The 24,878-nt window shown below is 48.5% G+C and overlaps 1 protein-coding gene across 3 annotated transcripts in view; it reads right to left on the reverse strand.

Annotated features, from left to right (window-relative positions):
* MYH10 (myosin heavy chain 10) overlaps positions 1 to 24,878 on the reverse strand; it is a 134,676-nt gene that overhangs the window by 24,128 nt on the left and 85,670 nt on the right. For 2 of the 3 annotated variants that reach the window (XM_024748375.1, XM_024748377.1), the window contains exons 14-24: positions 24,389 to 24,562; positions 23,545 to 23,659; positions 10,188 to 10,381; positions 9,974 to 10,095; positions 7,483 to 7,552; positions 7,234 to 7,394; positions 6,118 to 6,226; positions 5,882 to 6,013; positions 4,970 to 5,176; positions 982 to 1,119; positions 1 to 124 (exon numbers count right to left, since the gene is read on the reverse strand). In XM_024748375.1, coding sequence (XP_024604143.1) covers positions 1 to 124; positions 982 to 1,119; positions 4,970 to 5,176; positions 5,882 to 6,013; positions 6,118 to 6,226; positions 7,234 to 7,394; positions 7,483 to 7,552; positions 9,974 to 10,095; positions 10,188 to 10,381; positions 23,545 to 23,659; positions 24,389 to 24,562 — 1,546 coding nt within the window. Of the gene's footprint in view, positions 125 to 981; positions 1,120 to 4,969; positions 5,177 to 5,881; positions 6,014 to 6,117; positions 6,227 to 7,233; positions 7,395 to 7,482; positions 7,553 to 9,973; positions 10,096 to 10,187; positions 10,382 to 19,102; positions 19,166 to 23,544; positions 23,660 to 24,388; positions 24,563 to 24,878 lie in introns of all 3 variants that reach the window. The other variant, XM_024748376.1, reaches the window with a different exon arrangement.

Genomic DNA, 24,878 nt, shown 5'->3' on the forward strand with positions numbered 1-24,878 from the left:
CTTCTAAGTCTGAGATCATCACTTCTTGCTTATTCCTGATCTTGGCCAGGTTTTTTGCCTTTTCTTCCTCTTCAGCCAGCTGAGAGGAGCACTCAGCAATGCGATCTTCCATGAGTTTCTTTTCCTGAAGAGGAAAAACGGCTTCAGAAAAGGCATTCAAAATGACAAGTGGGTTTGGTTATTACTTAGAAAACAAGTAACGTTGGCACTGTCTCCCCCAGCAGACCGTATTTTCCAAAAAGGCAGGAAAAGGAGGCTCATGACCCTCCAGAGCTTCGCCCGCCCGCCCGGCCTGCAGTCCCGCAGCCGGTGCTGAATGTATCACCGCCCAGATGGGAACAAGTCGCCTGCGAGTGTCCAAAGGGCACAAAATGTCCACGTTCAGTCATCTCAGGGATTAAAAGGATGTTTGGTGGATTAAAAAAATTAAATAGTTTCTGTCTTTAGAAATCTATACCGACTATAAATCTGTAGAGACTTAGAAAACTGAATAAATGAACTTGAAATCTTGAGAATTTCCTGTTTGAAGCCACTTTCAGTGAGAGCATTGACACAAGTATTTTCCATATTCTAAAAGCAGCTCTTGGACTCCCCTGGTGGCACAGTGGTTAAGAATCTGCCTGCCAATGCAGGGGACACGGGTTCGAGCCCTGGTCCAGGAGGATCCCACATGCCGCAGAGCAACTAAGGCCGTGCACCACAACTGCTGAGCCTGTGCTCTAGAGCCCGCGAGCCACAACTGCTGAGCCCACGTGCCACAACTACTGAAGCCCACGGGCCTAGAGCCCGTGCTCCGCAACAAGGGAAGCCACTGCGACGAGAAGCCCGTGCACCTCAACGAAGGGTAGCCCCTGCTCGCTGCAACTAGAGAAAGCCCGCGCGCAGCAACGAAGACCCAATGCAGCCAAAACTAAATAAATAAAATACATTTATTAAAAAAATAAAAACAAAATCAGCTCTTAAATGGAAATAGTCTCTTACTTTGATAAATTTGGAATTTTGGTCCTCGAGAAGCAGAATCTCCTCTTCCATCTTCTTGATCTTGGCCTCTGCCGTCACCTTCTCCAGCTGCAGTTTCTGGCGAGCCCCCTCTTCCTCGTCCAGCTGCTCCTCCAGGTCCTTGGGGAGAAGTACATGCGGTCAGTCTCCACACTTTCTCTACGAAATTCTACACATGCTAACAAGCAAGGTCAAAATGAAAGGCCAGTGTTTGATTTTCAAAATGGCAGGGTTATTTTTAAAAATATAAAATGTAATTATGTGAAACAGACACTTGTGTCCACTATAGGTTAAGTACAAAGTGGGTCAGTCCTTCTAGAAGCCAACATGGAAAAATGCAGCGGCGCTGAAAAAGAGCATTTCTTTTAAACCAGCGATTTCAGGAAAAGGCACAGATGTGATTTATATTTAAACGACCTGTGGCAAAGTGTTATTTATCGTACTGAGGGACTATGAACATACTTCCAAAAAGTCCTGGTGATTAAAAGTGGGTACATTTGTAAAATGGGATAACGTGTAGTTATTAAAATCCGTACTTTAGAATAGTAGTAACACAGGGAAACTGAATGATACAGTCCAACTACATCAAACACGTAAGAGAAAGACAACTCAGAAACAACCATGGAAAGAGTACAGGTTGGTGAGAATGGACTGTCTCAGGTCAGGCGTGCCGTGCCGTTCACAACATGAGTGCATCACCAAACTGGGTGGGATTCCAGAGTTTACGCATGGTTTTCCTATAACATGCTTCTCTTTATTTCATACCCTACGTTATTGTAGCTAATAAACATATGCATTACAGAACAGAGTTGTACATACAAATCAATATATGGCCAGTTTAAGAAATTTTCAAGGGACTTCCCTCGTGGCACAGTGGTTAAGAATCCGCCTGCCAATGCAGGGGACATGGGTTCAAGCCCTGGTCCAGGAAGATCCCACATGCCACGGAGCAACCAAGCCCGTGCGCCACAACTACTGAGCCCACGTGCCACAACTACTGAGCCTGCGAGCCTAGAGCCCGTGCTCCGCAACAAGAGAAGCCACCGCAAAGAGAAGCCTGCGCACTGCAACGAAGAGTAGCCCCCGCTCGCCACAACTAGAGAAAGTCCGTGCGCAGGCAACAAAGGCCCAACGTAGCCAAAAATAAATAAATAAATTTATTAAAAAAAAATAATAAAAGCTCATAAACACAGAGGTTAAAAAAGAACTTTCAAGGGTAATTCTGGCGAAATAATTTATCACGGTTGACTCTGTACTGAAACCTCTGCACAAGATTAACCTTTTTTGTGAAAAACTTCAAACACACATATAAGTACAGGGTAGCATGGCGATCCTGACACAAATGCATCAGCCCAAGCTTAACAAGTGTCAGCTCATGGTCAGGGGTCACTTCTAAACCCCCAGCTTCTCCCACCTCCACTGCGTTATTTTGAAGCAAATCCCAGACATCATATTTTACCCGTAAACCTTCAGGCTCTATCTCTAAAAGATGAAGACCATTTACAAATACACTTGTTTGAACTGGAATCCAAATAAGGTTCACACACTGTGATTGATAAGACCCTTAAGACTGCTTTAATCTCTAGGTTCTCTTAAATTTCTTTCTCCTCCCTTTTTCTCACCATTTATTTGTTAAAAAAAAAAACCAAAAGGGCTTCCCTGGTGGCGCAGTGGTTGAGAGTCCGCCTGCCGATGCAGGGGACACGGGTTCGTGCCCCGGTCCGGGAAGTTCCCACGTGCCGCGGAGCGGCTGGGCCCGTGAGCCATGGCCGCTGAGCCTGCGCGTCCGGAGCCTGTGCTCCGCAACGGGAGAGGCCACGGCAGTGAGAGGCCCACGTACCGCAAAAAAAAAAAAAAAAAAACCCCAAAAGAACCCCACAGGTCATTTGTCCTACAGTTTCCCAGAGTCTGGATTATGTCCACTGCATCCCTGCACTGCACACTCCTAGGTGTGAACAGACAGTGGGTCCAGAGTAATTCAACTGCTAAATGAATCCACATGTACCTGTTCAGAAAGATATGCAAAAACATAACAGGGATTAACGGGATGATGGGTGGGAGGAGACTTACAAGTGCGATTTTATATTCTCTGGGTATTCTACAATATAGTGTTATAATCAGGGAATTAATATTGAAAACAAAACAAAAACCAAAAACAGCTCTAGTAGTTTTTGGTTGAAAAGGAGACAGATGAGAAATCCCTGAAAGCCTCACTTGTGCGGGGGTGGGGGAAGGACAAGAGACCAACAAGGTTGGGTTTTCCCAAGAGCCATGCAGTTAATATAGAATCTCAGATATTCCATAAGAGGGGGAAAAATATTTAATAATAACATTACCATAAATATTTTATAATGTGTTTGAGTTTACAATGGAGATATTAAGATAACAGTGCAAAAACCCAGTGAAAGAGTCTAGAGTAAAGGCTATGAAGGTGGAAAGTATTGAAAAACAAAACAAGCAAACAACAACGACAAAAACCCTGTTCTTATAAGGAAATGCTTGTTTCCTAAAGAGAGAAATGCGAGCATTTCATGTGAAGTTGTTAAAACGTGGAGCGTAAAACAGTAGGTTGGGGAGACTGGAGATGACTCTGGGTGTCCTTACCCTGTGTGAGTAAAATATTATCACTGAAGTGAGCACATGCTCTGAAACAAAGAGAAAATCAAAATGGAAAACGAATTTGAAAAAGGACACATGTCTATGTATAACTGAATTACTTTGCTGTACACCTAGAACTATCACACCAGTGTTAATCAATTATACTCCAGTATAAAAATAAAATGTTTAAAAAAAAAAAGAGAAAATCAAAACTGTTGGTAATACCACCAGAACTCACTATTACTGGTGACTATTATTCTAGATCTTCTGTACGTCCCCTTATAAAACTCATACATAGTTTGTAAGTTATATACTTTTAGTTAGACCTTACTGTGTATACTCTTTCGCAACTCCCCTTACTAAGGTATTATAAATACCCATAAAAACAGACATCTTTTAAATTTATAACTGTATATTATTACCGTGGTTTAAGAATCCCCTATTGTTAGATAATCAGTGGGCTTCCACTGATTTATGCTTTAAGTCCTAGAACCAGAATTGCTGGATTAATGTGTACTTTTTACAGCTTTCGTGATATTTTGCCAACCTATTATGGGATACTGGAAGGCTGTTTGTGTTGAAGAATGGAGAGGGCCTGGACAATTTATTGTATGGGGTATTTGCCAAGGAAATAATATGATATCTTTTGCGGTTCTGAGAAATGTCTGTGCTTTGCAAAGATAAGCTAAGGGGTGGGGATAAAATTAAGGGAGAGATCTGGAAGAAAGAAAGTTTGGTACTGGACCCATGAAGCAGTGGTGGCAGATACAGACACCCTGACACTCAAGGCCATACTGGATAGGCTGGGGTGGGATTCACGGAGGACGTGTCTCAGGGCACAGGCACAACCACTATTGTCTGGATCACTCATCTGGGTGTTCACTCACAGGGAGAGCTGTGCTCCGTGTGAGGACAGCTGGGTCTCAATAAGGAAGTGGCTACCAGCAGGAAGGGCTAAGTGTTTTATTCTGATTCCTGGCCACCTCCTGCGTCAGTGCTGAGCCTTTATCATGAACCACACCACCTCGTAGGTGTCTGTAATGAATGGAGTGAGCAGTGGAATTATTACTGAGAACACAACGAACAAACTCCGTCCCCGCAGACCCTGGGACGCATCCTCTAAGATGCCACATCAGAACATGAAAACGATTCCTGTTCAAAATAACAAATCTGCGTTTGAAGGCATCTATTATATGTGTGCTTCAAATGATCTCTGAAAGGGGTGGGGGGGCGGTGGGGAGAAACGACTTATTACTTAGGCTCCTTTTGCTCCTCAACGGACACAAGAATCCAAACCCATAGCATCTCTTCACGCAACAGATCCATTTGGAAAACCCAAACTATAACCCTAAATGAAACTTATCACAGATACCTGAATATGTGCTTGCATTTTCTTCTTTTCATTTTGGAGGATTTGGTTTCTTTCCTCTTCTTCTTCAACCCTAGACTCCAAGTCATGGAGAATCTCTTCTAATTCCTGCTTCTTCGCGGCAAGTCTTGCCCTCATCTCTTCTGCTTCAGCAAAGAGCTCAGTCTCTGCTTGTAGCTGCTCTGCCAGGATATTCTTCTCTTCTAGCAGCTGCAATCACAATAAAGCGTCCGGTGCTATGACTGGCCGGTTATGCACAAGAGACAGTCACTGGGACTGCAGTGGTCAGTGCAGGTCGCCCAAGAAACCCGGAGTTAAAAATATATCACGTCACTCGCAAAACTTTCAAATATATCTTCGGCTCTAGCAAAATAAGCTGGGTGAAAACTTGAGACAACAGAAACGACGGAAAAGGTTATCCTGAATAATACATGTTAAATTCATGCTATTTTAAAGAATTCCCTTTCTTACTATTAAAGTCATTCACCAAGGGACCAAAGAAGAGGCGGGGAAATATTATAGAAATGCTATGAAGTTCACGGTGACTGAAGCCATCTGGTATCAAATGATATCCTGGCCTCTACTGTTAAAACTTTTTGGCCCTGAACACACCAGTCCTATTACTGTCAACTACAAACATTTCCTGAGTCTCTGCTTTGTCCATGAAGCACAGCTCCCTGAGAACGGGATGTGGACTCAAGACCACTGTGGCTGGAGAACAGGTAGGGGGGTGCCTTGTACTGTCTCATCCTTTTACTTTTTTCTAGGTCCCTTGTGAGCAGCCACAGGAATTTGGAAAGGAGTGAAAAATACACATAAAGTAAGATGCTGTTTATTTGGAATTCACTGGGCGGGTCCCTATCCGCGGGCTCGCGCATCCTCTTTCAGGGCTGAGCGGCAACTGGTGAGTTGTACCTGTTGGTGCTTCCTCTCCATCTCCTCCAGCTCCCCTTCCACCTTCGTCTGCTTCTCTTTCACCTTCAGCAGCTCTTCGTCTTTGGCCTGGAGCTCCTCCTCTTGGCGAGTGACTTGTAGGAGCGGCTTCACCTACGTTCACGACATTGGACACTGACTGTCGCACCCTGCGCCTCCCCGCCCCTGGGCTTCTCTTGGTCCCGTGCGTGCCACCCCAGGGGGAGCCGGGCGCCCACCTTGGTGAAGACGCGCCACCACTGCCAGTGCCGCAGCTTCAGGTACGCGGCGCAGTTGCGCTGGAGCACCTTCAGGGCGCTCAGCTGCTGCTGCTTCTTGGCGAAGGCCCTGAAGAAGAGGAAGGAACACTCGTTAAAGTAAACTGTGGTTTTGTTTTGCTTGTAAACAGCCATCATCTATTCCTCACAGTTCTGGAGGCTGGGAAGTCCAGGATCACGGCCCCGGCAGATTCCGTGTCTGCCGAGGACCCACTTCCTCACTGACAGCTTCTTCTTGCTGTCGCCTCATAGGGGGGAAGGGCAAGGAAGCTCTGTGGGGTCTCGCTCATGAGGACACTAATCCCATTCGTGAGGGCTCCACCTTCCTGCACTAATCACCCCAAAGGCCCCACCTCCAGACACCATCCCACTGGGGATTAGATTCTGGCACACGAATCTGGGGGAGACATTCAGTCTACAGCAAATAAGAGGGAACTGGCTTTGACAGCTGCCGTCATAGGAGACTTCCTAGAGGTGAACGTTCTTTGTGGGCTGGGCTGGGGATCGGGGACATGACCACGTCCCTGCTGGACGGCGGGCCTGCTCCGCCCACCTCAACTCTGGTCACGGGACCTGGCACCCTGTTCACAGACGCTGCCGGAAACGGCCCCTGCCACCTACCCCCAGACACACACGTACGTACGTGCGCGCGTGCACGCGGGTGTGAACAAGGCCCTGCTCTCCCCTTCCCTTTGCTGCGCTCCTCGTCCATCCTCTATTAGATACGCGTTCCTCTTTGGATCTGTCACAGGAGACACACCCCTCTTTCTTTCTAAGGTGCCCTTTCTCCTCCTTCCCTCCTGGACTGGACCTGCAGATCCTCATGCTGGCACCTCTCATTTACAGACGCGCTCAGAGAAGCCCTCCCCGAGGACCCACGCTGAAGCAGGACCCCTTTGTTGTCTGTCTTGGCCCCTTGTTCGTATCCTTATTTAGAACGTGTATCTGCTTACCTGGCTCTTGGTCCCACAGGACAGGGACCTCAAGTCTCCCGCGCTCTCGTATTTTTCGCACAAAACACATGCTTATTAGCACAAGCACACTCTCTAAGCATTTAATACATGATTTCCCACTTACTTTCTGGCTAAATAACCTCTGCAAACAGCCTGAAAGAAGATAATGATATCGGTAATTTTTAAATCTCTTTCTTCCTCTAAGTGTGCCAGAACTCCAGCTCTGAAAAATATCTTGCTCTGTCCAATCCTGTACAAGTTTGGGTCCAGTTCTAAAGCCCGGATCTGAGAGAGAGAGAGTCTGTTTGTTATTTGTGCTACAGGAAAGATTGTGTCAACAGCCCACGAACCAGAAAAATCCAGAAGAGCTTACCATGCGCTCACAAGCCTGTTTGCCATCCATAAAGCCCTTAGGAATAGCATTTGGAGTTAGGATCTCGTATCTGTAAGAAAAGCAGCCCAAAAGCCTTTTGTAAAAATCTGTGGAAATGTTTACCTACTAACTATGAGTTCTGCTTCCCCTAAGAGGCAAGGATATAATGGGCAATCATGTCGAATGAAGAGTAAAGAAATGACCAGCTGATAATCTGAGGTTTTCTGTGGATCTAGTTTCTATTTCTTAAAAGCAGCAGCAAAATGAAAATGCAGTCATTTCTCCCAAGTCAGAGACCATGTTTAAGAAGCTGTGGTGGAGAGGAATCAAAAGCATGGTGATTTTAGAAACTTTTTGTTTTTTATTTCCCACAAAACGTCCACATCCTTAAGATGCAAGGAGAATCTGGCTCTTTGCGTGTTGAGTCACTGTCAACTTGTAGGCATTTATTAGATAACAGAAAAGGCTGTAAGAGCAATGCTTGGAGGACCTCTGTTTAGAACAGGAGGAAGGGGACTTCCCTGGTGGCGCAGGGGTTGAGAATCCACCTGCCAATGCAGGGTATACGGGTTTGAGCCCTGGTCTGGGAAGATCCCACATGCTGCGGAGCAACTAAGCCTGTGAGCCACAACTACCAAGACTGTGTGCTGCAACTACTGAAGCCTGCGCGCCTAGAGCCTGTGCTCTGCAACAAGAGAAGCCACCGGGATAAGAAGCCCACGCACCGCAACAAAGAGTAGTCCCCGCTCGCTGCAACTAGAGGAAGCCTGCACACAGCAATGAAGACCCAACACAGCCAAAAATAAATAAATTAAAATTAAAAAAAAAAAAAAAAAGCACAGGAGGAAGTCTCAGGGTGACTCAAAATAGCACTGGGCTGGGCGCACATATGTTCACCGACCTGCACACCTAGGTCTGTGCATTTACTATATGTGTGTTATACCCAAGAGAATAAATTTTAGCACAAAGACAGTGGCTGTATTAAAAGATGAACCCTGGCTACTTCAACCAACTTTGTATTTTGGATGCTAGTTATGTTCCATTTTCTTCTATCAAATAAAAAGTGAAGGGCTTCCCCGGTGGCGCAGTGGTTGGGAGTCTGCCTGCCGATGCAGGGGACATGGGTTAAGGCTTGTGTGCCACTACTACTGAGCCCGCGCGCCTAGAGCCCGTGCTCTGCAACAAGAGAGGCCACTGCAATGAGATGCCTGCGCACCGCGACAAAGAGTGGCCCCTGCTCGCTGCAGCTAGAGAAGGCCCGCGCGCAGCAATGAAGACCCACTGCAGCCAAAAATAAATAAATAGCAACGGGAGAGGCCACGGCAGTGAGAGGCCCGCGTACTGCAAAAAAAAAAAAAGTGAAAACCTACCAGCTCGTTTATCATATGGTGGGGCCATAATAAGGGTTTCCCTGAAAACCTGTAGGGATTGAACAGTTTTTCAACTGGATTCCCTCTGGGAGAAAGGGCTACTCTTCGACCTGCAGCACTGTTTACTTTATGGAAAAACAAATGCTTCATATTTGGAAACTTGATTTCCAGGAGCAAAGAGGAAAAAGGCAAACTAGACTAACTGTTAAAGAAAATTACATAATACACTTTAAAAAAAAACTGTTGCCCATCATATGTTTTCATCCATTTCTACTGCACACTGATCTTCTCCCTCTTGTTTTTTTCCTAATTCTTTTCTAATCTCCACCTATTTCCGACCCTACTTTAGTAAAAGGATTGTAAGAACACACACACGGGCACACACAGTGGGAAAAATAATATACATACACACGTACACAGATATATTCATTGAAAAAAAGATGGAAAGAAATGTCCCAAAGTGCTTTAAGGAGTCACACCTGAATAATTTTTATTTACTTTTAACGTATTTAAAATTTTTCCTAAAAGGAACATACGTTATTCCTATATTTTATTTTTATTTTATTTTATTCTTGCGGTACACGGGCCTCTCACTGTTGTGGCCTCTCCTGTTGCGGAGCACAGGCTCCGGACGCGCAGGCTCAGCGGCCATGGCTCACGGGCCCAGCCGCGCCGCAGCACGTGGGATCTTCCCGGACCGGGGCACGAACCCGTGTCCCCTGCATCGGCAGGCGGACCCTCAACCACTGCGCCACCAGGGAAGCCCCCTATCTTTTAAAACATCAGTTTTAAAAAAAGTTATGCTTAAATCCCAGGCAGAACTGTCTGAATGAGTGAACTGTAAGTTCTCAGCTCTGTGTTTCCTCGCAGCTGCCTCAGGGCCCCAAGGCCCCAGTCTTTGCTGCGCCCAGAGAAGTTATGAGCACCCCGCCTCTTTGTCAAGTAGGCACTCAATATTCCCGACCAACGATAAAGGGAATAATGATGACCTCCCTCCTGTATGAAAAGAGAACGGAAACCCTCCAGGGAACAAGGAAGAGTCTTTTCACATCATCTCACGGTTTGACTCACATTCAGATAAGCTTCGATACACACAGAACCCAGGTAAAGGTGAGCAATACCTCTGTCTGAATTCCTGGAAAACAATCCGGTTGGGGAATCCCTGGCGACAGATCCTGATCCCTTCCAGGACACCGTTGCAGCGAAGCTGGTCCAGCACTAGGTGCGGGTCCAGTTTTCCAGCCTAATCGAGCAGATGACAGTTTTAGAGCTTCGCCTCTGGGACCGGACCTCGATCCGCCTCCGACACCCGCCTCCGTTCTGCTAGGCACGTACCCGCTTCTCATGGTTCGGAATGATGCAGCGCACGAAGTTCGGGTTGGTGTTACGGAGCGTCGCCATCAACTTGGTGAGAGATTCCTTGTAGAGCTGCCCGACTGTCCGGAACATGCCCTTCTTGGTTTTGTAGGCGGAGCCAAAAGCTGTCTCCGTCATCCCCGTCACTTGGTCCAGACCCACGATCCGGTCCACTGGTGGAAATGAAGAAGACAAGCGAAAATAAGGCAACTCTAGCTCCTGAGCAGGGAAAGAAAAGACAGAGTGACAGAGCAGCAGCACAAGCTTTGTGGGACAAATGATAAGAGATGCCGTAGAGGTAGGGCAGTCAGCATATTTAGACACTGCACAAGCCGTGGACCTAAAAGCCACACACTTCTGGGGCGGGATACTGTAGCGCTTTGAGAACTTCGTACCGCACACCAGCAGGTGCCTCCCGCTGCGCTAGGTTCAGGAACTCACTGCCTGATACCATTGGCCTGTCACGTATACAGTTATTTGGTAGATGCAAGATTACTGGCTGGCATTGATACACAAACCGACACGGTGACGAGTCTCAAAATAGGAAATGGCTTCTAAAAATGTACATTAAGATAGACGTTTATACAAAGCAAATCCACTTAGTGAAGATGCTCAGCAATTAGGGACCAGAGTCACCTCTTACGGGTCATTAGATTTCCAAAGAGAAAGGCCAGCAAATGCAGGAAGATTGGATCACCTCAGCTCAGGTTTTTAGGAAGGAGTAAACTTCAACTCTCTCCTCAAAGCATGGATGACACTCAAGAAAGGGCAAGGACGCTCCATCGGAAGGAGTCTTCTGAAAAGTAATCAGTGCCTGAGCTGAGTTCAACGATGGCTAAACCTCTCAGACGCTACGCTCTTATTAAAGCAGCAGACAGTGGCCACTGTCCACACACCTAACGCTTCCCGCGATGGGATCACACGCAGAAGCCCGGCAAGTGCACCGGCCGCCAGCTGAACATTCGGTGCCTAATACGCTCTCGTCAAAAAAAATTTGATGAATGAATGAAACACACAACTGAAATACTTCTTTAAAAAACCAAAATATCAACTGAACTACCCCATCAACGCTCTCTGCGACCCCAGCAGTCCCCTCCGTTTCTTCCGTTTGCGCCCCAGGGCAGAAAGCACGTGGGGACCTGGCACCACGTGAAGTGCTCTCTCAGCAACACCTCAGTCTTGATTCCAATCCTTGCTTTCCAGTGAGGCTGTTATGGAAGAGGCGACCATGGCCCAGGAGGTAAGGGAACTTGTCCAAGTCACGCAGGCCTTCCGCGGAAGCTGCGAGAACGGTGGATGACGCCTGCACACTACCTACACTTTCCCCTGAGTGAAGCCGCCAGACTCGAGGGTTTAGGTCAAAGCTAGCCCTGCCTGTGCCCCTTGGAGACCAACACTCTCTCCTGGGCCTTCAGCCCGTCTCTCCTCACCAAGCCTGCCCCTGCACGCGCCATGACAATGAACTTCCTTGAGCCACCCGCTTCTGTCTCCTCAGAGCCGGGCCTCTTTCTAGGCGGTTCCCACACCTGCCATTCCTCATCCTTCCCGCCAGTTCCTCACTGTGCAGCCGACTGGCTTCCAGGCCACCCTCTCCCCACACCCCGTTCCACTCAGGCCACGACAGGCCCGGGCCTTATTCAACTTGACCCTGGTCCATTTACCTGTTGACCATCACAGCAGCATTCTAGAAACTCGCCACGCCTGGCTTCTCTTGTGGACTAGGGACCCCACCTTCTCCTGGCCCTCGACCCACCTCTCTCACTACCACACTCTCCTTGATAACTTCTCTTTTGCATTTTCTGTACATCACGACGCTAAGGGCCCAGACTCAGCTCACCTAAAATTCTTTCTAGAATAAGACAGGACACAAGTGCGGGCAGATAGCACTTGACCAGAACTCCTCGAGCCCCAGTCTCATCCTGGGCGATCACATCATACCTGACCTCCCAGCACCAGTCACTGAACACCTATATTCTCCTGTCCACCCGGAAGTCACACAGCTGCCTCTGCCTTCCACACAGTGCCTCTCACGTCTGCTTTTCTCAGTATCACCCCCCTCTAACCTAGTGCGACGCCTGGCATATAACATGCTTGATACATGCATGTTAGCAAATAAATGAAGTAAACGTTAAATGCTTTCACAACTACAAACAGTGAGAAATGCACTGAAAGAAAAGAACAGGATGCTACGAGAAGGATGGGCGGTTAGAGACCTCTCTGGAGAAATTACGTTTAATGCCTTAAGGGTAAGGACGAGCCAGTGCGGAGATAAGAGCGGGCGTGAAGGACCAGAGGCAGGAAGAAGTGCAAGCGGCAGGTGCCAGTGGGGCCTCAGGGGTGAGGAGGTGAGGACACGCACGCAACAGAGAGTGGACTGGGGGAGGGGTCAGGGAGCAAGGCGTGGCCCATGCTGTAGTCCAGGCTCTGAGAGAGATGATGGGAGGCTGAACCTGGAAGATCACAGAGGAGATGGTGGACAAGGAAGATTCCAGATGTGTTTTGGTGGCAGGACCGCCCTGCTCTTAGGATGAGCTTGGTATGGAGAACATGGCAGAGGGTGAGGGCAAGAACTCCTGGGATTTGGGCTTGGGCAGGCAAGTGGCTGGTGGCACCACTGGGAAGATGGGGAGAGAAGGGGGTTCTGTGGGTAGAAAGATGGATCCAAACTCTATTCAAGTTTGGGGCGCCCGTGACACGCTGAGGCGGAGATGTCAAGTGGACAGCGGACAGTCTGCTGCTAAGAAGAGAGGTCTGAAGGAGAAAAGGTAGATCTGGGAGTTGCTGACTTGCAGCTAGGATTTAAAGTTACGGGACTGGATAAGCCCCCTAAAGGGCGAATGACCAGAGATGGGGGCGTGGCGCAAGCCCCAAGGAGCTGGGGCAGGCGGAGGAGTTGGATAAGGAGGACGAGAAGGGGCTGGACGTAGGGGGGCCCAAGGTCAATGTCCTAAACTGAAGCACATTCTCCCCGTCCCTCCTCCTGTGTATCTAGTGCAGACGTGGCCACGGGTTACTCAAGCCAGAAACCGGGAGTCGGCCTCCATGCCCCTCCCACATCCAGCTGCTGATTTACCGGAACCAGTCAGGACAAGCTTCCGGAGTCTTCAGTCCATCCCTCCTCTCCACTGCCCTGGTCTGTGCGACAACGCCCTACCGGGTTCCTTCCTCCAGCCTCACTCTCCCATTTCATCCTCCACCCCTGCAGCCACAATGTGCTTTCCAGTTACACCTTTGTCACGATTAACAGCTGTGTCTAAAACTAAGCAAGCTCCTTGCTCCTAGACTTAAAATCCTTCCATTTCTCCTACAGCTTGTAGGAAACGGTCCAAATAACAGCCCAGCAGCAGAGCACAGGGATGAAGAACTCTACCCAGAGACTCAGAAACACCTGCCACCTACAAGCTGCGTGAACTTGGGTCTAGTTACCCATCTTCTCCCAGCCTCAGTTTGTTCCTCTGTGAAATGGAGCCTTACAGAACCGAGGTGCCTAGAAAGCATGAAGTGCTCGGTGAAGGGACCTCCTGTCACCTTCCCTAGACGCCAACTCTACAAACCAGCTGCATTTTCTCAGACACAAAGCTCTCAAGTCTCCATCCTTTTCTCTCTGCCAGGAACCCCGCCTCCTTGCAAACTCATAATGGCTTTTAAATCTCCATCCCTTTCCCTACCACCTCTTCCTGTCCACCTGCCTCCAGGCCAAAACTCCCTCCTCAAAGCTTCAAATCACATACAGACGTCAGACCCTGGGATGACACTTCCACTCTGTTCCCTGTATATTCCTGCTGGACTAAGCTTCCGGGGACATCTCTCTCCAGCATGGAACACACACGGGGTCCTGAGAGCAGATCCCTGGTGCCCCTGGACCCCTCTGATCACCAGCTCAAATGGCTTCTTCTGCCTTCCCCACGTCCGGACGTTGGCCTGAGCATGGTCCCTGGCACACAGTAATTTTTTTTTTTTTTAAACAAGTATCCACTGAATGAACACAAAATTACCCACAAGAACAATTCACGCCCATAACAAGAGAAGGAGCCCCACGCTGACTGCGGGGGTTTAGCCACACTGGTCTGCGCTCTTCCCCTGAAGGGGCAGCCCCTCTTCCACAGGGCAGGGTGGCAGGGAGCCCGCGATGCAGCCCCGGGCAAGGACAACTTTTTTTTTGTTTTTTAAGTAATAAACAAAAAACATAATCATAATGAGCCTGATTTTCAAATTTAACTTTAATAAGGGTAATCCAAAGCTGAATATTCAGATTTTTAAAAAATTAATGCTCCAAACTTTCAGTTTTTGTTTTTTTTTTTTAAATTCAAATACTTAAACTCAGGGTTAGTTTCTACCAATGAGTAAAATTATTGGGTAAAAGAGAAACACTTTGGGAACTTCATTAAATGATTTGGGCCACACTAATCATATACGATTTCACTCAAAAATCAAAACCTAAACCACTGCGCCACCAGGGAAGCCCAAGAATGGCTTTGTTTATCCTCCTCCTCCATCCAGGAAAGGCTGGTTAGGCTGCTGGTGGGCACTGCAATTCATTACTTGGTTGCCCAGTGGCCTGAAAAGAGTTCCAAGTATTTTATACTAACAACTTATTAATCAATAAACCCTACGCGGACAGTCAGAAATGAGATGAGCTCCACAGACCTGCGATCTCTAAGGGCATATTCATAGTTTAGTTCTACATAAGGAATGGTGTCGTCTGCAGCCGGAATGCTTAACTGGCCCTTCTTCTAGTGGATGGTCTCAGGAGACACGAGGAATACATGAGATTTTTGTGTTCTTTAAATCTGTCCGTGGGCCAAAATACTAGTGCTATTATTTCATTTGAAGTATTTAAGCCAGTTCTTCAGAAACTCTCTCTAGATGATAGAGCTGGAAACCAAAAAGGGGGGGAGAAAACTGTCTTAATGTTAACTTCAATACCCAGACACAATGATTAGGAACTACATCACACGCTCCTATCCTAGAGAAGGCTCTAGTCCCCAGCACCGTGCCAGGCACATGGTGGATTCTCAGTGCTCATTTCCATAGACTAAAAGACTGTTCTACTCTTAAGGTACACTAAAATGTTACCAACAGTTGAAAATGATTCTGAAACAAATATTCAACTGCTATGAATTCCCAGAGACAATCTTAACATCGAATAGTCTATCTCCAGGGTACGGCTATTACCCAGTAATAAAAAATTTACAGCAGTTACATAACTGGGCTGTAGAACCGACCTGTTAAATGTTCTAGTGTTTGGCAAGTTTGAGAAAACTTCCAGGAAGTTCAGCAGTTGATGGGGAGCGTGTGATCCAGGAAGAGAGCAATCTGGCCTCCCCCGAGCACCAGTGTTAAGGTGACCTGAAATTTGTCTCCCTTACCCACCCTCCCCACCTGTACTTTCTGCCCCTGGAGAAGCCAAAGTCTGGGCACACAGGGAGCCCCCACACCTCCCGCCAGCGCCTCCGGCATGGCTACTCCTGCCTTCTCCCGCGGGCAGGTCCCATGAATACGATTCATGCCCACCCCGCGCAGCATGGCATGACTGCCTGTCAGCGGGGCCTCGGGGTACTGGGAAGAAAAGAGGACCTGCGTGAGACGATGGCCGAGGAAATAAGCATTTCTTGACTTTCTCTGTTTTTTATAATTAGAACAGCAGCAGCAACGAGGGTACGACAGCAATTACGGCAGCTGCAGAGGCAGCCACGGCAAGTGCAAGGCCAGGCAGGCAGCGCGTACTCAGGCACCTCCCGGGCCGGGTCAGGCTCTCGCTGCCTCGGCTGATACTTGCGGTAACCCTGAGAACTAAGTGTCACTGTCCCCACCGGACCTCGGGAACTGGAGGTGCCGTCCTCGGAAGCTGCTTCTCCTCGAGCTCCCAACTCTGGTTAGAACTCAAGATAAAGAAATAGGAAAGAGTAGAATATGCAACGACGTATAGAACCTTCATCCACTGAACACGAAGACAACGAAACTGCGTACAGAAACCGGATCAGACCTAAACCAGAGAGTCTAAAAGGCACTAAAAATGGGGGTTAGGACCAGTGGATATAATCTACACGGAGATCCAATGATGACCGTTTTTATCAGTTGTGCTACTGGATACTAACGACTCACTGAAGGAAAAAAAAAGACTGGTTCAAAGTCTTCGAAGTCAGAACGTCATCATTTCTGTTATGCCGAGAAGGAAGGGAAGAATTCCGGGGCCACTAGGAGATGAAGGGAGACCCCAGTGGGGCAGCCCTCCCGCAGGCCGGGACCCAGATCTCCCTGCTGATTCCCAGCCCCAGGTGAATTGCTGTCACCACGTTTCAAGTGCTGCTTCTACGAGAGATTGAAAAGGGTGGCGGGAGTTCTCTATCGACGACGAAAACTCGCTTCCTGTACTTCTCACAATGTCTCCGGTGGTCACCCTTCCAGACCCGTCAGCTGCCGTCCAGCACTCGTGGGGGGTCAGAGAACCTAACGGTACTCACTACCCTGTGAAGGACACGGCAGGTGTCCGCCAGCATCAGGGCAGATTACGCACAACCGTCCCTCCGACACAGTTCGCATCAGGACCTAAAGCCACAAACTACCACCCCTATCGTCACAGGCCCTTTTAGTCTAAAAAGCCCGCCCACCACTTTGAGGTTAGGAACCCGCTTTGCTAATTCATTGCATCCTCCATTACTAGTTTATCCCAGGAGTCTAGAGTTTCAAAATATATTTGGAAGAAAACAGTCCTTTGGTTTATAGCAGAAACCTGTATGACCTCCTTATTCTGCCTCTAGGAATTCTGTTCCTTTCTCTCCTGCACTTGCTCTTTGATGGTTTTGGAAACCTCTCTTTACCCCCATCTCTCATCTTTCTCCTCAAAAGCCCGCACATTCTTCTAATGCTGTTTTCCTAACCTTATGACTCTACTTAGAAGCACAGGGCCCGCGGTAGCTCTCTGTCATCTCATTGACAGGCACCGCCCACCTCAGTGCGTCAAAGGCCATCACCATTTGATCCTGAGGAACCCCTTCACCCACCGTCTTCCGAGAAACCACTGAAAATACTAAAGCCCATATTTTCATTTAAAACCCGTTACCCCTCTCTGGGGTTTGAATCCACGAGCATATGTTGAGGAGAACATTTCTGCTGGAGAAATATCAATACTACCTACAACTTCGAAGACCACCTGGGGCCATGGTGGATGGAAGGCCCTCCGGGGTGGGGAGAGATTGAGACCCCGACACTCGGGTTAGCCGGCTGACTCGACCAGAGGCCACCTCATGAGAGAGACGGACCAGGCACGTTTCCAGTGCCCAGGCAAGCAGACGGGAGGAGGGAGCCGGCTCCCCTCAAGGAATGGTTTTGTCTAGGATGGCCCTGTACCTGATCCTGCAGGTACAGAAAAGCACCTGGTCCACAGACCCCGGCCCCAGAGGAAAGAGCATCTGTGCTGCAGGAGAGGGAAGGCCATGGTGGGAGGGGCTGGGCGAGGCTGCTGCCCCTAGCTGCTGGGTGTGGGACACCCACCCCCAGACTTCACGGTGCGCCCGTCTGGTGCCAGGAGCGGGGGAGTGATGGGGGCCCACGGGCTGGAAGTCTCTTAAACGGTTAGAAATCCAAGAGTTGGAGGAATGAATTTAAAGGGGGAGCTCTACTTTGGGAGAAAGTCCAAAAGCTCGAGCGCCGACCTTTCAACAAGGCGTAAGTCCCAGGCAGACCATAAGCTTCTAACTACCAGCTAGCTCTTTCTCTACCCACTTCCTCAACTCTCTCAGTACCCCCAAGGCCAAAGATGACTGACCTTGAAGATTTCTCCTGCGGACTAGTCATCCCAGCTCATGGAGCAACCCTCGGCATCATCTCTCCCTCCCTCCGCCCCCTTGCTTGCAGCTTTCTTCTTTCACAGTATGTGAGCCAGAACTGACCCCAGGAATCTTGGATTAAAACGGGTATGTTTCTTTAACATATTTTTAAAACACTTTTTTGAGATGGGTTTGGGTCTCAGCATTATGTTCCAAAAATCATGAAGGAAATTTTATAAGATGAATTTGACTTTGAGTTTTTACTGCTTGACAATTTCACTAAACAATTGGAAGGTTAGGTGATATTCATTTATATTAGGCTTTTGGGGGGCCTCTTCGCCATGGTTAGGCTGTATTCTTTCCTTCCTTCCATCTATCTATCTGTTTTTAAAGTACAGTCGATTTACAGGTTAGGTTGTATTTTAAACAGGTCTAAGGATTCAAACCATAAGGCCCAAATGTGTGAAAATCCATTTCAGGTTCAAGGTACAGGTTCTAACACTCCACTCTTCGTATCGACGTGCACACATCAAGCCTTGTAGATAGTTTCATGGCTTTCAGTTCAAAAGAAAAGGGCAAGTAGCCAGATATGCACATAAATTCCAAATAAAAAGCATAATGATGAGACCAACATACGTGAGATTATTATGTAATTATTTGTTCACTAAATGTTAATGACTTGAAAAAAGAAAAAAAAAAAAACCACCTACTCCTCCTTGGAGTTCCTTAGAGTTGAAAATTTAAAGGTAACTCAAAGACAAAGGAGATATTACTGGGCACATCAGTGCCTAACAATTCCGTTAGAGGACTGCGTATCAAACGGCACTACTGGAAAAGGTAGTGACAGACCTTTTGCTCTGCGGTGCTTACGGGCTACGCATAAAAGAAGCAATGTGTAGGCAGCAGCAACTGAGTTATTTATGCGCTCAAACAGTTGCCTTGAAGGAGAATAAAACTGAGCATGAAATGAAGGTTCATGCAGGTCTATGAGCAAAACAAAAACAAAAACCCAGAAACCAAGCCCCCGTCCTCCCAGGCCACCCTGCCAGGCCCCCCACCCCGCAAGTTCTTCCTCTGGGCTGAAACCCCTTGTGTTTGGAAGACCTACAGGCTTTATCCATTCACCTGGTGGCTCATGAAGACCAGAAACACTGTCATAGAAAGAAGCTCTCTGAATATTCTGAATCTCTAAAGCAGAGAAACAGCAAAAACAGGAGGACAGAAGGGCAAATACACAAACACTTCAGTTAGTGTGAAAGACATTCGACATCACAAGTCAACTTTGCAATCGGGCTAACAAAAGCAGCTAGTCCAGGGCAGACCCCATGCAAACATTACTATTTAGAGAATTTGCACATCTGGACAAAGTTCTGTATAAAATAAATGTATACAGCGGAATCATTCCCAACTCCAGGTGTGAGCATTATATCATATTAATGTCAAATGGTTACCCCCATGTAAACGCAGGATGAAATTGAAGAGTAATAAGGTACTATCTGCGTTGTCTTTCATAAAATTATCCTCCAATTAGCAAATTAGGACAAGACTGCAGCAAGTTGGACTACTCTGGAAAAGGTAAATATTAGTGGCATTTACTGTCAACAATTCACAGTGCTGTGTAATTTTATTTCCCATCCCGATTTTGGAAATATAATTTACTTCAAATACAAACTACGAATAGGTAACTACCACTAAGGAAAACAAAATTCCATTGTAGCAAGTTCTATTGTACAAAATGTTAAAGCAACTTCAAATCGTAACTAAGATGATACCTATTGATCATACCGTTACTCATGAAAATATCACAGGAGATACATTTACATGAAAATGTAATTTTTAGGTCTTTTCTTCCTTGTACGTTAGCCCCGAGGGGTGGCAAGAAATCCGTGTGCGGCTGGGAGAGAGATCGCAAAACATCTTTCAGCAAAAAAGTAGGGCACTATGAATCTCTAGGGCAGGGCTGCCACCACTAAATCGTATTTCTCCTGGTTTGGCCTGGAGAAAACTCTAACACACAGTTTATTTTAACATGAAATGTTTTATACTCAAGGCCTTGCACCTTCACAGGCAAACTATATTCATGTATCATATAACTCACACATTCAGTCAACCTGTCATTTTCTGCCTTTTCACTGATGTGGCTGTAACAAGAGAAAATAATCACACGCTTTTCCAGGGCTACTTTCTTTTCCTAGAGAAGAAGCTCCCCTTCTCCCAAGACATCTCTACGTCCAGAGTGAGCGTGGCGAGTTCTCCACCCTACGACCCTCTTCTAAGTCCTGAGCCTGCCGCTGACCTCACGCGTGCAACACACGGTCCTCGAAACCGGAGGGGCCCGGCATTAGGCTCTGCCTGCCCCTCCCTCCGATGGTGGGTCACCTCTGAGAGCCTGTCACTCAGATTAAACTGAGTAACCGTCCACCTGAGCTGACGGATGGCAGGGCTTCCCACTAAGAGAAGAGATACCAGGAGAGCAAACACACAGGATGAGTCCGGAGTGGATGCCGGCACAGCCAGGTCACAATGGGGAGGGGATTTCTGCTCAGCCCATTTGGACAAAAGTGGCCACACGTGCTCCCAAGCTGGCCACATGGAGAAAGGTGAGGGCCCCGGCAGGGCCTGAGCTGTGGGCCAAGGACAGGTGGACAGGGCTTGAGCCAGGACGGGAGGGCCCCGCAGGCCACACGCCTTTCCTCTCAGAGCTTCTGCCATCAAGTGAGTAACCTGTCTGTAGCTAGTCCATGAAAAGCACAGAAAGGCAGGTAAGGGCTCTGCAGATGGGGTCCTACCTGTGAGACACGTCACCCGCACCTGTGACACGGAACGTGCATCAGATCATCACTGCAGCTGCAGCCCCCATCTCCACCCTCACCTGCCGGATCTCACATTCCTGGCACTTCTGAGCCGCTGCTGCCAGAGGCCCTGCCGTACCTGGACGGTGAGGCGGGGAGTTAAAGGAGCCTGGAAGGAGGAAGCCGAGGCAGAGGCGCCTCGGTCCCGTTCCCGCCTGTGTGCGTGTCCTGAGTTTCCATCCGGAAGAAGGCCCTGGGCAGCAAGGGAACACGCCGGTTGTGGTTCCCGAATCCACCTCACTGCTGACAAGCGTGGGCGGTGAGCTTGTCCAGCGTGGCTGGACGTGCAGGCTCACAGGAACAGGTCAGGGGCTCCAAAGGTGTTCCCCACAATATTGTTTTTGGTTAAGAAGTGAAAAGACAAGAGTCAAAAGTGGCTCACCATGTCAGAACCAGTGTGTAAGCCCGGGACCTGCTGTCGTGATTCCCCAAACACCTGCTTCTCTTCTCATGCAAAATGAAGAGAGAAAATCTGTTTTTGAGACTTCAGCGGTCAAATGCTAGTTTCCTCTGTTTCTCTTTCCTTCCACGGTCACCTCGCGCTGAACTCCCCGCTTCCGGGGTCTTTCACCCCGATCCATCCAACAAACCACGGCCCGCTTTGCTTCTTCAAGTTCACACTGTGTCCCTGCCCTGGGCCGTGAAACTACTGATGCCATTTAGTCATCGAAGTCAAATTCACCTGAGACTGGCCACCGCGTTACTCCGTGCTCCGGCCTCATTTCCTGCTCACTCTGCCTCCTGGCCCCAACCCTGCCCTAACGCCCCAACGGGACACTCACCCCGGAGCTGGGATTTTCCACTTCTGCCCTGTGATGGTTCCTTCTACTGGCTTCACCCCCGCTTCTTCCACACCAACATCACTCCTAGAAATGCCATCCACCCCTAGATGAGTGGGTTCGCAGAAACCTACTCACCCTCCATGGTTAAGGCCCCAACAGGATGTGAATGTTCGTCAGTGGGTGCTGGGAGACTGCCTGGGCCCTTAGCACGTGCTCAGGAAATGCTGGCTTGCTTTGTTTGTTCAACAAAGTATTATTTTTCAAGGACAAGGAAAACTGCCTCATCCTTCATGACATCTGACCTTAGCACCCCAGGAACAAGGCAGTCCCCGCTCAGCTGTCCCCGTGGCATTCATCTCAGGGGTCTGCGACACTCAGCCGTCTGTCCACATGTCTCCCTTCCTTTGCCCTGATATCTGAGCGGAGCCAGGAGGAGGGGTGGGCGTGGTGGGCTCCGTGGGCCACACTGCCCTGGGCAGCACAACGGAATCGACTCCGGATTGAACACAGCATTTCTGACGGGCAGCGTTACTCCTTCCTCCTCTTTCTGTGACGTTTCCTGTGCACCTTTCCCACTGACCTGTGCTGCTCTTCCCAGCCCTGTGGACCCGGTGGCCACCAGAGCTCAGGGTCCCTTTTTCCATGCTAGATCCATTTCTCAGACCCACTCTCACACTTCCCAGAACAGGGCCAAGAGTCCCTCAGCCGCGTGGGCACCGCAGACACCACCTCAGGGTCCTGCTCTCGCCTCAGTCCTCACGGGCCCCCCTGGGCTGACCAGGTCACCACAGGTGACAGCGAGCACGCAGCAGCCAGGTGAAGACCTCCATCCAATGGGACAGTGATTAAAAGCTTCTGTTTACTTGCTGGAAACCTAACCCTTCCCCCAGCCCCTCCCTGTACACAGTCTCACCCACACGATCTCTCCCCAGGACACGTGCGTGTACGTGTGCGGTGTGCCCACCCCTGCAGGCTCCCTCGCACTTGTTGGAGCCGATGTACGTGACCTCGACTAGGCTGTCTTTGGTAGGGTCATCATCCCCCTGCTCACTTTCTCTGTGGTGGCTCTTCTCTTTCTGTCTCTTTCCTTTTGTCCTGACTGCCCTAAGCCCTCTGATCTGCCCTCTGGGTTTCTTTCTCTCTACCCGAGGAGACAGCTAGATGGCAAGGTCTTGAGATGCTTACAGAAAAAGCAGAAGCGAGCCAGGTAACTGACAGACCTGGCCTCAGGGTCAAAGCCTAGGCAGGGGCAGATCCAGAGCTAAACTAAGGTACTGCATGACCTGAGGCCAAGTGAAGCGGTGGGGACAACCAGGACGAAAGTGTGGAGAGAGCTAAATGCCAGAAGATGTTGGTCCCACTACACGTACAGACACACAGCTGCTTCGTTCTTCTGGTACCAGCAAAATCTCTAGTCTATGATAAGATCACCAAAACCTTCACCTGAGGTTCACGTAAACCAAAGAACTGTGAGGACTGACGGAAATAAAAACAACTGATCTATATGCAGATGGCCTGAGTTTATTCACCAGCCACTTTGCATGTGTGTGGAGGGTAGGGCACTGGGGGAGGACGCAGCTCGGCTGACCTGGACACAACACAGAGAAGATGCACAAGGCTTCTCAGGTTTTGTATCCCAACACCCTTGGATTACAACTGCACTGGGACCAGGGTGGCCTGAGGCAAATGTGTAGTTCTTTATGGCTCTGCTACTAGAATGTTCCTACAGCACCTGACCAAGAAGGCAGATGTCTTATTACCCAAGTTTTCTGAAAGTGGGTAAATTCCGATACAACGGCAGCCCTGCTCTAGGGAAAATAAACAGCTTTAAAGTAAAAAAGTCTACACACGTCTATAAGTAAAAGAACCATATATAAGCCTTAACTGTAAAAGATTCGGCCAAGTTTGATTACAAACGCAAGCACATTCTCACCATCCTTCCAGAGCTCCGCCACAAATCTGTCAGAGGACTGATGCAGGAGGGTGGCCACGTTGTCATTCAGGGGGTCCATATTCTTCATCAGCCACTCGTCCGCCTTATAGTCCACCTGCCGGGCCAGAGCCGGGTGCAGCAAGAGGGAAAAGACAAAGACAAGAGACATTTCCAGCCTTCACCTAAAACGTTCACAGGACCCCCCACCCAGGTGGAGGACGGCAACTGCAGGCTCAACCCAAGATTCCCGGAGCCCCGCCCTGTTCCCCCCCCAACAACCAATCAGAAGAAAGTCACACACCCAGCAGCCCTCACCCCAAATTTTACCGATAAAAACCTTTCCCCCAGGGGCTTCCCTGGTGGCGCAGTGGTTGGGAGTCCGCCTGCCGATGCAGGGGACACGGGTTCGTGCCCCGGTCCGGGAGGATCCCACATGCTGCGGAGCGGCCGGGCCCGTGAGCCATGGCCGCTAGGCCCGTGCGTCCGGAGCCTGTGCTCCGCAACGGGAGAGGCCACAACAGTGAGAGGCCTGCGTACCGCAAAAAACAAAACAAACAAAAAAAAACTTGCCCCCAAACTCTCGGGGGCTCAGGGGTTTTGCGCACGAGCCACCCGTTCTCCTCGCTTGGCCCTGCAACAAAACTTTCTCTGTACTTCCCCCGTTCCACCCCCAAATAAGTTCATAGAACAATCCAAAAAAATGGGTTGTCTCGAAGGAAGTGCATTTGTAATATGTACTATATGTAAGGGTCTGTAAGTGTATATCAGCACAGTTGTTACAACCGTCATCAAATGTAGCAACATCTCAAACACAGCACTTTAAATGGAGTTCTTTCACTCTTACCTTCCCTGCATAATGTATAATGCAAAAGTCAGCTTTGTCTTTCAGTTGACGAGGTTTCTGAAACTTGGAGTGGGACCCTTGCTCTTGAACTAGTTTTTCAACAAAGGTCTTATCTGTGGCTTTAGGGAACCAGCACTCTTCATCCAAAAGGGCCAGCACACCAGGAGGGTTAGCCTGATAACAGAGGCAAGAAGAACTGACACGTTTTGCACGTCACTGTACATACAAGGATGTTTTCCACTGGGTTTGGCAGCTTAAATTCCAAAACAGTTAGAGCTTCGTGAAGATCTGTGCAAATCAAACTGCTAGGGTAGCAGGTAATGGCAAATCGTAACTATCAATGCAAACACTGAGATCTCAAACTGCTCAAGAAGTACTGGTAAGAAAATGGATGAGCACTGTATCTCAGAAACTTATAAAAAACTAATTCCAAGTAGATAACTCCCCCAAAAGTAGCAAAAAAAAAAAAAAAAAAAAAAAAAAAAAAAAA

This window comes from Neophocaena asiaeorientalis, unplaced genomic scaffold (assembly GCF_003031525.2).
Source record: "Neophocaena asiaeorientalis asiaeorientalis breed wild unplaced genomic scaffold, Neophocaena_asiaeorientalis_V1.1 scaffold543, whole genome shotgun sequence".
NCBI classification, from domain to species: domain Eukaryota; kingdom Metazoa; phylum Chordata; class Mammalia; order Artiodactyla; family Phocoenidae; genus Neophocaena; species Neophocaena asiaeorientalis.